Source organism: Nothobranchius furzeri, chromosome 2 (assembly GCF_043380555.1).
Source record: "Nothobranchius furzeri strain GRZ-AD chromosome 2, NfurGRZ-RIMD1, whole genome shotgun sequence".
Taxonomy (NCBI): Eukaryota; Metazoa; Chordata; class Actinopteri; order Cyprinodontiformes; family Nothobranchiidae; genus Nothobranchius; species Nothobranchius furzeri.
Window position 1 is genome coordinate 25902401 of NC_091742.1, and position 12988 is coordinate 25915388.

General features: G+C 43.9%; 1 protein-coding gene across 9 annotated transcripts in view; it reads right to left on the reverse strand.

The window, feature by feature from the left end:
* The window catches only part of epb41l2 (erythrocyte membrane protein band 4.1 like 2), a 72961-nt gene that overhangs the window by 36655 nt on the left and 23318 nt on the right, over positions 1-12988 (reverse strand). For all 9 annotated transcript variants that reach the window (XM_054748350.2, XM_054748345.2, XM_054748352.2 and 6 more), the window contains exons 2-5: positions 11226-11431; positions 10949-11134; positions 8157-8393; positions 2613-2717 (exon numbers count right to left, since the gene is read on the reverse strand). In XM_054748350.2, coding sequence (XP_054604325.1) covers positions 2613-2717; positions 8157-8393; positions 10949-11134; positions 11226-11417 — 720 coding nt within the window. In that variant the 5' untranslated portion in view covers positions 11418-11431. The remainder of the gene's footprint in view (positions 1-2612; positions 2718-8156; positions 8394-10948; positions 11135-11225; positions 11432-12988) is intronic.

The window sequence follows — 12988 nt, forward strand, 5'->3', positions numbered from 1 at the left end:
CACCATGATGCCTGGTTCACAGCCATGATGTCTGGTTCACGCCATGATGCCTGGTTCACGCCATGATGCCTGGTTCACGCCATGACGCCTGGTTCACAGCCATGATGTCTGGTTCACAGCCATGATGTCTGGTTCACGCCATGATGCCTGGTTCACGCCATGATGCCTGGTTCACGCCATGATGTCTGGTTCACACCATGATGCCTGGTTCACAGCCATGATGTCTGGTTCACAGCCATGATGTCTGGTTCACGCCATGATGCCTGGTTCACGCCATGACGCCTGGTTCACAGCCATGATGTCTGGTTCACAGCCATGATGTCTGGTTCACGCCATGATGCCTGGTTCACAGCCATGATGTCTGGTTCACAGCCATGATGCCTGGTTCACAGCCATGATGTCTGGTTCACAGCCATGATGTCTGGTTCACAGCCATGATGTCTGGTTCACAACCATGATGCCTGGTTCACGCCATGATGCCTGGTTCACGCCATGATGTCTGGTTCACGCCATGATGCCTGGTTCACAGCCATGATGTCTGGTTCACGCCATGATGCCTGGTTCACGCCATGATGCCTGGTTCACACCATGATGTCTGGTTCACAGCCATGATGCCTGGTTCACGCCATGATGTCTGGTTCACGCCATGATGCCTGGTTCACGCCATGATGTCTGGTTCACGCCATGATGCCTGGTTCACAGCCATGATGCCTGGTTCACGCCATGATGCCTGGTTCACACCATGATGTCTGGTTCACAGCCATGATGCCTGGTTCACGCCATGATGTCTGGTTCACGCCATGATGCCTGGTTCACGCCATGATGTCTGGTTCACACCATGATGCCTGGTTCACAACCATGATGTCTGGTTCACGCCATGATGCCTGGTTCACAACCATGATGTCTGGTTCACGCCATGATGTCTGGTTCACAGCCATGATGCCTGGTTCACACCATGATGTCTGGTTCACAGCCATGATGCCTGGTTCACGCCATGATGCCTGGTTCACAGCCATGATGCCTGGTTCACAGCCATGATGCCTGGTTCACACCATGATGTCTGGTTCACGCAGCCTTCTCGGGAACACGAATATCTCAGAGCATGTGGGCCGAGCGAAAGATGTGCAGAGAAGTCTGTGATGTTCCCCTTAAGTTAGGGATGTCCCGTTCCGATATCGGAAGTAATTCGATATCGGCCCAAAAACAGTATCGAATTATATCAGATGGCATCAAAAATCTCCGATATAAGCAATTCGTTAAGGTTCATATTTTTGCAAACAATGGTTAAGAAAAAATTATCTGTCAAGTGCCGGGGTGAGTACTCCTCTCATTTTCCCATCTTTGAGTTGTGTGTTTCAGGAGAGGGAGGCTCCAGCTGCAGCTGATTTGCAATCAGCGGGTCTTGCTACAAAAGGAGGATGGAGAACACTCCTCGACGCCGGATGATTACTACAGCTTGGTAGTTTCCTGCCCTCTTGCGACTCTTGGATTTTGTGCTCTAGTGTTTCTAGGATTTTTTGTGAACCTTTGGATCTTTTCCCTGTGCTTACCCGTTACCAGGTTGTGATTTCTCTGGATTACGTCTTTGGATTTCTGCGACTCCTCAGGATTACTCACCTGTGCCCCATAGGATTTCCAGACGCAGCTCTCACCGTTCTCCATTCCTCCCGGCCGGCCCGCTCTCCTCTCGCTCCCTCTCCTGGACGCCCCACTTGGATTCACCTCGGCACCCAACCTACCCTCTCTCATTCCTACGCTCCCCTACTCCCCGTAAGTCTATTCTCTGAACCCACCAAGTTTAGACTTACAATCCTGGACTCACCTGTATCTGCTCACCACTCCTCAGACGCTGCTGCGCTCCCGTTCTCGATCTCCACTGGGTTTTTCCAGTGCACCTTCAGTTCCCGTTTTAAAATAAAGATTCTTTTTTTTTTTACCATACGATCTGTGAGTGTGTGACTCTGCATGTCTTGGGTTAAACGCATTCCCCAAACCATGTAATTATAGTTTTTTTTTCATACTTACTGCTATTGGCTCTTGTTCTCCGATTGAGTAATTTCACTTGAACAACCTTTTCATACATTCCTCACTACGAAATAGGTAAAAGTACGAATGATTTGTGCTGATATCGTATTAGATTAATATTGGTATTGGTCAATACTGAAGGCTGCAATATCCGTATCGTATCGGAAGTGAAACAGTTGTATCGGGACATCCCTACCTTGAGCAAGTAAACAAAAGGAGCCGTGAGCATCGTTGCTTTTGGATACTCTGGCATGAAGCACACGGCTTCTTACTGTCTCACTGAGCAGTGGTCCTCAGACTCCCGCGGCAGGTCCAAGCAGCAGTCAGAGAATAGGATTGCTCCACTGCATCAAGACTGATAATGAATCGCACATTCAGGAAGCCGCCACTGGCTGACGCTAGCCTGCAATCAGAGGCTACCACTTTAACCAGCATCTCAGCTGTACATCGGGGAGCAGCCGGTCCCAAAAAAATGGTCGGACGAGCATTGAAAACGCACAAATTACCCAGATGTGAACACAATTACCTACCAGGGTTTGAATGGGCCGACCCAGATGTGAATGCAACATAACTTCTGTGTGACATACCTTCTGTTCATGGTTGTCTTTGTATATCAGGCCAAAGTAGTCTTTCTCCAGCAGATTAAGATGCTCACACACCTTAAAGAACAAGAACTGACCCTTTGCACGCTTCTGTAAACACAGAGAAAGTTGTTGAGGTTATATAATAACTTGTCTGTATTTAACAATAAAAATACTCAAAAATGTTTCAAACATCCCATAAAAACAATGATTAAAGTGATGAAACAGGATAATGGCTCTATTTATTGTTTCATAAAGTTTAATTATGCTATTTTCCCAATAAGTGTTCCTGTTGAGATAAGTGTCTATCACCATGAAGCTCAAAAGCAGGTCAAGTTGTGCCAGAAACCTTAAAATAAGAAAAGCTAACAAAATAAATTTACGTAACAGTAGATCGCCCCTGCGTCTGCTTTATTTTTCCCTCCATACTTGCTCAGTTTCTCCATCAGTCTCTAGGCAAACGGACTCGTTCACAAGCCCGACTCGAGCCAGACATAAAATCCTCCAGACTCAGCTATGACACTGACATTTAGCACCCATCCATGTGTGTGTGCGTGCCTCTGTGCACACGCACACACATCGGCCCTCTTAACAGAGACAGAAGGTCACAATGAAGAGGGTGGAAAATAAAAGAAAGTCATCAGAAAGAATGGAGTCATTTTGAATGGGTTGAATTCTTGTTTTGCTTTTCTTTTAAACACAAACTGAGTCAAACAGACGGCGAGTGGCATTACTCAGATGGGCTGACAGACAGGGCAGGGAGCGTGGTACAAGTGGAAGCAAGAGGATGAAAGAATGCATTTTTCTGGTTTGTCCTGGGGCGGCTGAAAACATCTGCGGTATTTTCCTATACTTGGTCAAACTCAGACACCATTTATGATGCTGCTCAGTGCAAAGTGTAAAGCCGGGCGTACACTGTGCGACTTTTTCACTTTTTTGAGCCGATTTTCCACTCGTGCGGGAATCCACGAGATCGGGGCGAGTTTTGCGCCGAGCGTCGTGTAGTGTACAGGGGGTTACGAGAGGCGATTAGCACCACGTGACCAGCTACCGATCAGCAATCGTGAGCTCGCACGGACTTCTGGCGTGTTTGATATGTTGCTCGTCCCTCGTGAGGGTATCGCACTGTTGAAGCGGCGCTGCGAGCAGCTGCGACCCAAAAAGTATCAGAACCGCTCACGGCGCATGCGCAATCCTGCATCAACACCGCTCACCCGCTATTTCCCTAATAACACACGCTGTTCGTTTTAGTTTCTACACGTTTTTTTACTCACAAAGATTGTCAAGAAAGCGTGTTTGTCGTGTTCATGTCAGATTAAACTGATCACAAAACACAGATTTACTTTCTTTATTTCGTTTTCCTCATCCAACCCCCATAAATCCCTGTGTGTCCTCCTGCAGCGCTCCCGAAGGACAACAGGCAAGACAAAAAAGGCTGACGTGTTGAGTAAAAACGGCTATTTTTAGCATATTTTTAGGTCCGACGTGTTGCTACCAGACGTACAGCGTGAGCAGTCAGGTCGCATCCGAGAACTGGGTCGTGCAGTGTGAGCACATGACTCGTGAGAGCTGCCCTGCGAGGAAGTCGTACAGTTTGAGCTGAAGCCGAGTGCTACGAGTGAAAAAGTCACACAGTGTCCGCCCAGCTTAAGTGAGAACGTGACCTTTAGAGTTTTCCCATCTGCGTGCCTCCAAAAAATGTCAAACTAAGGGATTACATTTTTAAAATGTATGCATATAAAAAAGGCTTTGTGAGCCATTTGGTCCAATCTTGAAAATTACATTAAGAGTGATATAGTAAGCTCTTGTGCAATCTCATGACGGGTAAAATGCTAAACTTTTGTAGACACCGATTCTAATGAAACACCAGAACCACATGATACTGAGAGAACAAATGTCTGCACAGTTTTCAGTCTGAAGGCACTACAGGTAACAGCAATGATCTTTTAGTGGTTAATGTGTCTTAGTTTGAACTGACAGGGCGATTAGTGTTGAAAGTGTGAGTGAAAGCCTGTTGAACTGTGTGTTAAGCTAGGTTTATGCTTGACGCGTCCGCGAGGTTCGCACGGCTCCGCGCTGCAAAATTGCGTCATTTTAACAACCACGCCCCTCCACCGCGCCTCCGCACAGCCCAAAATTTCCGCAACACGCACCTAGGAAATTTTCTAACCACGCGAACGGTCGGACGCAGAAAAACATGGCGGACTGGCAAGAACTAGTATGGCAGAGGTTCGTAAATACAGACATTTGTATGATTCAGCTCTCAGAGATCACCGTGATCAACATGTTGTTAATAATTCTTGGAGAGAAATAGCTCGCACTGTCGGAAAAGACGAGGACGCTGTTAAAAATGCTGGAATGCCATGTTGTAAACAGTAATTTCTACTTCTACTATGGTGTAGTGTTGGATGCATGCTGTAGAGTAGGGCTGCAACTATCGAATATTTTTGTAATCGAGTACTCTATCGAATCTTTTTTTCGATTAATCGAGTACTCTAATAAATGACCCTTTTGTGTTTGTAAACCATTATATCAAATAGCATGTTATAATTATGAAAGACCTCTTAAAATGAGCAAGCAATTGCCAGTTATTCTTCAAGTTTTATTCAAAATTAGTTTTCAAAACTTCAGCACTTCAACTTTACTTCACAGTAAACAAATGCCTGTGCAAAAAATAAGTAAACAACCTGAGCCGATTTTCCCCTCGTGCGAGAATCTGCTAACCTGCAAGCCAGAGGATAGCTGTTGAAGTAGCGCTGCGAGCGGCTGCGGCCCAAACAGAACCAGAACCGCTCACGGCGCATGCACAAACAGCTCGCCGGCTGTTTCCCTATTAACACACGTCCGTTTTAATTTCTACACTTTTTTCTCACACAATAACAAGGATTGTCGAAAGCATGTTTGTCGTGGTTTTGTCAAACTATACTGATCACAAAACATTTATTTACTTTCTTTCGTTTTCCTCCGCCACTCATAAATACCCGTGTCCTCCTGCAGAAACCCCGAGGGACAACGGACATCAGTAACACAATAAAAAGTCCGACGTGTTGTGTAAAACTATTTTTTAGCACATTTTAAGTTTGACGTGTTGCTACCAGATGTACGGTGTGAGCTGAAACTGAGTGCTACAAACGAAAAAGTCGCAGTGTCTGCAGAATATATAGAAATACGGGCTAAAAAGCATTATCTTGTAGAGGCTCCGAGTCCGCTTGCAGAAGTGACATTTACAGGTGCTGCAGCATGGAGGATGTGGTGTTGTGGTAGGCTAAATCCGTTTTACAGTGTTTATACTGGACTACGTTTTTCACCTTACGACGTGAAAAATGGTCCCACACCTTTGACATTTTGTGTCTTTTTAGAACTCCACCAGGGTCCACGTTGTCCGCCATAGCTTAAGAGAAAGTTAAGTTACATTCGCTACTCGCGTGTGCGTTCAGCCCAGTGGGCATGTGCGTCACTTATTTCGGTCCGGGTGAAACACGACCCCGGGCGATTGCAAAGCCCTGAATTAATTAAATATGAATTAAACGAATCCTCGAGGCAGAGAATTTGACTCGAGGATTTTTTGTACTCGAATTATTCGAGGTACTCGAGGAATCGTTTCAGCCCTACTGTAGAGCTCCATGCTGCCCCCTACAGTTTGGGAAAATATTGGCTCACCCGCAGAGACGAGCCTCATGAACCATAAACGCTGCGAGTTGTGAAGCGCGTTCCATCCGCGAGCCGCATCACCAAGCGGAAAGTGAACGCGTCAAGCATAAACCAAGCTTTAGAGGCTTGCTGGGCAAAACAGAACATTTAATCTCTGGAATGCATTGTGCATCTCTCCCTCCCATGATCCTTTCTATGCCAGCGTGGTGGAGGGAGGGAGGGATGGATAAGTTACTGAGTGAGTGTGTGTGTGCATGTGTGTGTGTTTGCTATGAGACAATAGCATTTAGATGCAGTGTCAGCATTATCTGTAGCGACACAAAGCAGTTACTGTTCAAACAAATGTAGACTCTCCCAGACGTGCCACTGGCAGGCCGTAGACCAGGGAGCAGGTTTGTTACTGGTTACTGGTTATTTACCAGTGAGGAGTTTGAAAATGTGAAGTTCAAATCTCAGCCCTGGAACTCAGTGGCCACACTGAGCAGACTCCCAGTGAGTTGAATGGAGTGTGGGAATGTGAGGGGTGTAGAGCTAAAAATACGCATGCCACCAGGGAAACCTTTTGTAGCATAACTTACTGGAGTAATGAGAAAAGTACCAATAAAAAAGACACGGTTCTAAAGAGAGCATCTGTGAGGGTCTAATGCACCTGACCGTTAGAGGAACAGATGCAGAAAACTAATCTGAGACCCCCTAATCTGTGTGTGTGTGTGTGTGTGTGTGTGTGTGTGTGTGTGTGTGTGTGTGTGTGTGTGTGTGTGTGTGTGTGTGCGTGCGTGTGTGCGTGCTCTAGTCCCCAGACAAATCCCTGCAGCATGTTCTGCTTTGCATTTATCTTCTAAACCAGTGGTTCCCAACCTTTTTCCTAAGGGACCCCGTTTTTTACCAGTAACATTTCTGACGACCCCCTCCCATTCTCTCTTCCAGTACAAACATTATTAATAAATGATAGAATTGTTCAAGCACATTTTAATATGCTTTGATTCAACAGTAATAGTAGGCTCCAGTACAGAAGAAAGTCATTAACAAAACCAAACAGAGCATAATGTGCTTGACAGTTTGTATTACTTTTCTGAACACATTGTTTCTTGTAAACACGGATAAATCAATCATTCCTTTCAATAAACATTTGACTCATAAAAAAATACACTGAGCAAAATGTGCTTAAATGTGTATATTACTGTTTATACTAGATTATTTACTGTAAAGGCTGTGATTGATCAACCAGTCCTATCTTTAATGAACTTTTGACACTTGAAAATAAAACAGTGAGCTGAGCAAAATGTTCCTAAAAGTGTGTTACTTTTTCTGTACTAATTATTTCCTGTCTTAATATCAGTAAACTTTTCACTCATGAAAAAAAATGTGAGCAAACTGTAGGCTATAAACAAGTAATAAATGAAGTTTTAACCCCTTAAAGTGGGGAGGTCCTGGCGACCCACTGAGAGGCTTTGGCGCCCCCTTGTGGGGGGTCGGGACCCCCAGGTTAGGAACCACTGTTCTAAACTACGCCCCGAGCAAGTGATTCCACCATAACATCCCTTTGAGTCAGAAAGTTAAAAAACCCCTACACACACTCACGTACACACACACACACACACTCACATACACACACACACACACACACTCACATACACACACACACTCACATACACACACACACTCACATACACACACACACACACTCACACAATCACAGAAAGATGCTCTACAACCCCATTACTGATTACATCATCGTCAGAGTGCTGCTCACACGTCGCCTCCTTCAGTAACAGAGGGACACATGGCGTGTCGGTTGCTGGTTCTATCTTGACACCAACTGCAGATTTTTGGGTTTCTCACTCACATCCACACCAACTTCACTTCCCTTTCCTGTTCTCAGGATGCGCTTAGTCTTACCTCCACCTCACAGGTGAAGTCGGTCCCATCCAGGAGGGTGACGTGACACACTATCACCTTCATCTTGGTCTTTCTCACCACGCGAAGAGGAGACTGGAAAACAGATGTCTGCCCGTTCCCTTCAGCCTCCACCTGTCCTTCCTTCTTCTCCTCCTCTGCTCCTTCCCCCTCCTTTGTTTCCTTGGCTTCTTCTGGACTCTGCTCCTCTACCTCTTCCACCCTTTCTCCCTTGGCTGGCTGCAAGGAAAAATGGAAACATCAGATGCTATATCCAACTTAACTCCTTTCTAAAGAAGTTCTGAATTCCTGAGCACACAAATCTTGATCCAAACTGTGGAAGTTTTCTTCTGTAATTCCCCTTTAGTACTTTATAGAGTTGTTTTTTTAAAAAAAGAGGTGTTTCCTTTTGGCCGGACGACTGAAATGATCTCAGCGGGTGGGCCTGCCTGGCTCAGTGTGAAGAAACGACATCAGTTTTGTTAAATTATTAGCAGTTTTAAAGGGTTTCTTTCAAATCTGTTTTGTTTGTTCCTCATAAAATAAATCTAGTAACAGCAGTCATAAAAACTAATATGATGGGAAACTGGTCACCACCAACCAACCAACTCCTCAGTACAAAGAAGTGTCACGCCCTGCTGTGAGACCTGTTCATCCATCCCACTTCCTGTTTTATTTTGCCGTCACCTCTCCTGTTTCAGTTCTTTTTCCTGTTCCTCATCACTCTGATTTCCCCCAGCTGTGTATTTAACCAGCTTTTGTTCTCTTTCGGCTGCCAGTTCGTTAGTTTTCATTCTCTTGTTCCAGCCAGGTATTAAGCTACTGGTCCTTTGACTCAGTTCTGTTTTTTGATCGTTTTTTGATCCTTAGTTAAATAAGCCTTTGCCTACATAAAAGCCTTGTTTTACCGAACTCTGCATTTGGGTCCAGTCCTTCATACCAGCCCTGACAAGAAGTATTTAATTTATACATGACAACGACACTGGCATTGAGCCTGACGTTTATTATTGTTGCTAGAATAAGTAAATAAATGTAATAATCAAGAAGATAATTTAAAATTTATATAGGGATGTGTATTGGTGAAATTCTGGCAATACGATATGCATCACGATACGGGGGAGACGATACGATATACCACGATATATTGCGATACATTCAGCCAGACAATAGTAGCGATTTTTTTAGACTGAATCTATTGTAGGAAACTTCAATAAACTGCCCAAACTGATACTTAACATGTTTATCGTGATGTATCTGAACCATAATAAAGAGATGTACATTTCAATAGTGGAAACAAAACCCTGCACACTGCTGCCAACTAGAAGTCGGCGTTTGAATTGCACCAAAGGAAATGAAAATACACAAATGTTTGCATGTGAATTCTTCCCAAAATTCGATACACAGCTTTTGAATATCGATATAATATTGCAGGAAACAATATCACGATATATTGCCATATCGATATTTTCTTACATCCCTAAATCAGGGTATCTGCAGATTTAAGGGAGCCAAATTTAAGACTTTTTAAGACCTTTTTTAAGGCCACTTTGACCAAATTTAAGCTATTTTAAAAATTAAATTTAAGCGATAATTTCCAGCTATTGCCTGGAACCGGTGCTAACCGCGTCGCGAATGTGGGATTAACCATCCAGTTACCATTAAACTTGCCCTTCCCCATGGCGCAAGCTCCCACTAGCTTAACCAGCTAATGTGCTTATCTAGAAAAATAGCCCCCTTTCACAACCAACTGACTGCGTACGGTTCCGCTTACGTCAACGTCATACACAAAAAATGCTGAACACTAACTAGAAATTCACGAAATTTTTATAGAAATAAAAGAATCTTGTTTATTGGGTCTTTGGTAATTTAAGACCTCTGGAAACTGGATTTAAGGATTATTTGTCATTTTTAAGGACTTTTAAGGCCTTAAATTAGGAAAAGCTAATTTAAGACTTTTTAAGACTTTTTAAGGACCCGCGGATACCCTGCTAAATGTATATATACATAAATATATATATATGAGAAGGCTGCACAGTGGAGCAGTGGTTAGAGCTGTTGCCTTGCAGCAAGAAGGTCCTGGGTTCGCTTCCCGGCCTGGGATCTTTCTGCATGGAGTTTGCTTGTTCTCCCTGTGCATGCGTGGGTTCTCTCCGGGTTCTCCGGCTTCCTCCCACAGTCCAAAAACATGACTGTTAGGTTGATTGGTCTGTCTAAATTGTCCTTAGTTGTGTGTGTGCATGATTGTGTGTCTCTGTGTTGCCCTGCGATGGACTGGCTCTCTGTCCAGGGTGTACCCCGCCTGATTGCCCATCGACCGCTGGAGATAGGCACCAGCCCCCCCACCCCTCCACCCCCGTGACCCCACATGGACAAAGCGGGTTCAGAAAATGGATGGATAATATATATATATATATATATATATATATATATATATATATATATATATATATATATATATATATATGTATATGTATATATATATATATATATATATATATATATATAAATGTGAAGTACAGATTTTTGTATTTTTGTAGACTTAATTATAATAGAACTAAATGATTTTGTCTGACTGTAATATGAAGCTAATAAAAAGAAAAATAAATTAAAAACTGTTGCAGATATAAGTTTATAAATGTATAATAATGTTTCAGAAGCAGGTTTTCTGACTTACAGATTTACGCAAAGCACCGAATAAGAAACAACGCTGGGAATGTCACATGTTCCAGGAGTCTAGACCAGGCTCTAAACATCCCCTGGTGCTGAGGTGTGGGTAAGAAGTGTGTGACCAGTACCTCGGTGTCTGCACTGGTATTGGAATGAGTCTCTGCCTCTGTTTCCTTCACTTGCTCCGACTTTACTTCCTCCTTCTCTTCTACTTCCTCGGCGTGACCGTTCACGTCTGGGGAAGGCCCCTCTTCTTCCTTTGTAGCCTTGCTAGCAGGTTCCTCTGTGGGCTGAACCTCTTTAGTCGGGGAGGTCTGGATGGGTCAAAGAAAATGTGTTAAACACGTTTAGTCTTGGATTAGAAAAATTCCTGCAGACTCCTGTATTTAGAAGTGTATCCTTTACCTGGCTTTGAGACTTCGGCTTCTTAAACCATGTCGGCAGATATCGAGATATTCCTTTGCCCTCCTTCTCCTCTCTCACAGCGTTTTCTCCTTCCTGGTGTTCCTGCTTGGCTTGCTCTGATTGGTCAGGCCCAGCAGCTGACTCCTCTGCTTTCTCCTTCACCTCTGTCTTAGAGCCTGCCTCTGTTGTCATGGTAACGAGTCAACCTGCATATGGAGTGTAGAAGGATGGCGGAGCGTTAAGACTGAATATTTTACTAACGTGTTTCTCTAGTAAAGATAAGACACAAAAACAGAGGAAACCAAATGGTATTTTAAATATGTCCTCCATACAACACAACAGAACACATCAAATATTAGCAGTCCATATTAGCTCATTCTGATTTCTCTTCCAACACAGCTGTAATAAAAATGAACTTGTCATCTGTTGTATAATTGCTTTATATAAGTTATTGATCACTACTGTTTGTCAATCACACTTATCATGAGGATGTAATCAAGGGTAATCATGGTAGAGGTGTGCAGCTTTGCACGCACATCAGGGAATGTATAAGGAGCAGAGCAGCGCTCAGGGGGGTTAGAGCTGCTTGGAGGATTCTACCTGACGAGGTTCATGGATTACATGTGTTCAGTTCTTCACCTATCATGGATTACGTTTTCTAACTGGGGTGTTCAGCTCTCCACCCATAAGCAACGGTAAGAGAAATGTTTCGTTCATGATTGATAACTTGTATGAATGCCGGTTGAATAAAGCCTTGTTGTTCATCGGATATTCAAGTTGTGTTTCATTGTTTCTGGCGTCGACTTGACAACGATCCTGATTAAATAAATATAAAGTGTAAAAAGAGACTTTGAGTCTTTTAAGGTAATTAAAATAAAATAAAACAATTTTATTTTAGAACAACAGCTGTAAGTAATTGACCTCGAAGATTTTTGAACAGTTAGGCCCTGTCCAGACGTAGCCGGGGATCTGCCAAAACGTAGATATTTTTCTACATTTTGGCCTGTCATCCACACGAAAACGGATCTTTTTAAAAACTCCGGCCAAAGTGAAGATCTGCGTTTTCTCCGTTTTGGGTGTCTGCGTGTGGACGGACAAAACCGGAGTTTTAAGGTCCGCAACGTCACTTTCCGCGACAAAAAATGCTGACATCACGTGTGCGACCTGTGTTTACACTAGCCGACAGCATGGATGCCCTCAAGACAATTCGGGAGAAATACTGCCACCTACAGGTCTGGCATGTCCTTAACAACGTATTTATCCGGGTACGTGTGGACAGTTTTTTTTTAAACGAGGTGGTGTGGACGAAAGTTTTTGGAGGGGCGGATATTCGCTTTTAAAAAAACAGCTACGTGTGGACTAGACCTTAGTTCATGGATTTATTTCCCTTTTTGCAAAAGCAGAGGAAAATAAAAGCGCTCACGGTGTCCCTTAACTACATACAGCAACAGCTGGGTGCAAACACTCGTACATATCCACACATAAAAATGTGAAAGAGTGCAGATTAGACAATACTTTAAGTGTGAGTCACTGCCTTTTACCTTGCAGCTGCACGCAAACACACACACACACACACACACACACACACACACACACACACACACACACACACACACACACATACACACGCTTACTTTAACCCAAACATCTTTGGCAGCGCTGTCCACACATCCCGCCAAAGCAACAGACACGTTTATGGAGTGTGACACTAATTTGCTGATAACACCACATGGCCACACTTTAAGGGAAAGTTGATGCTGACA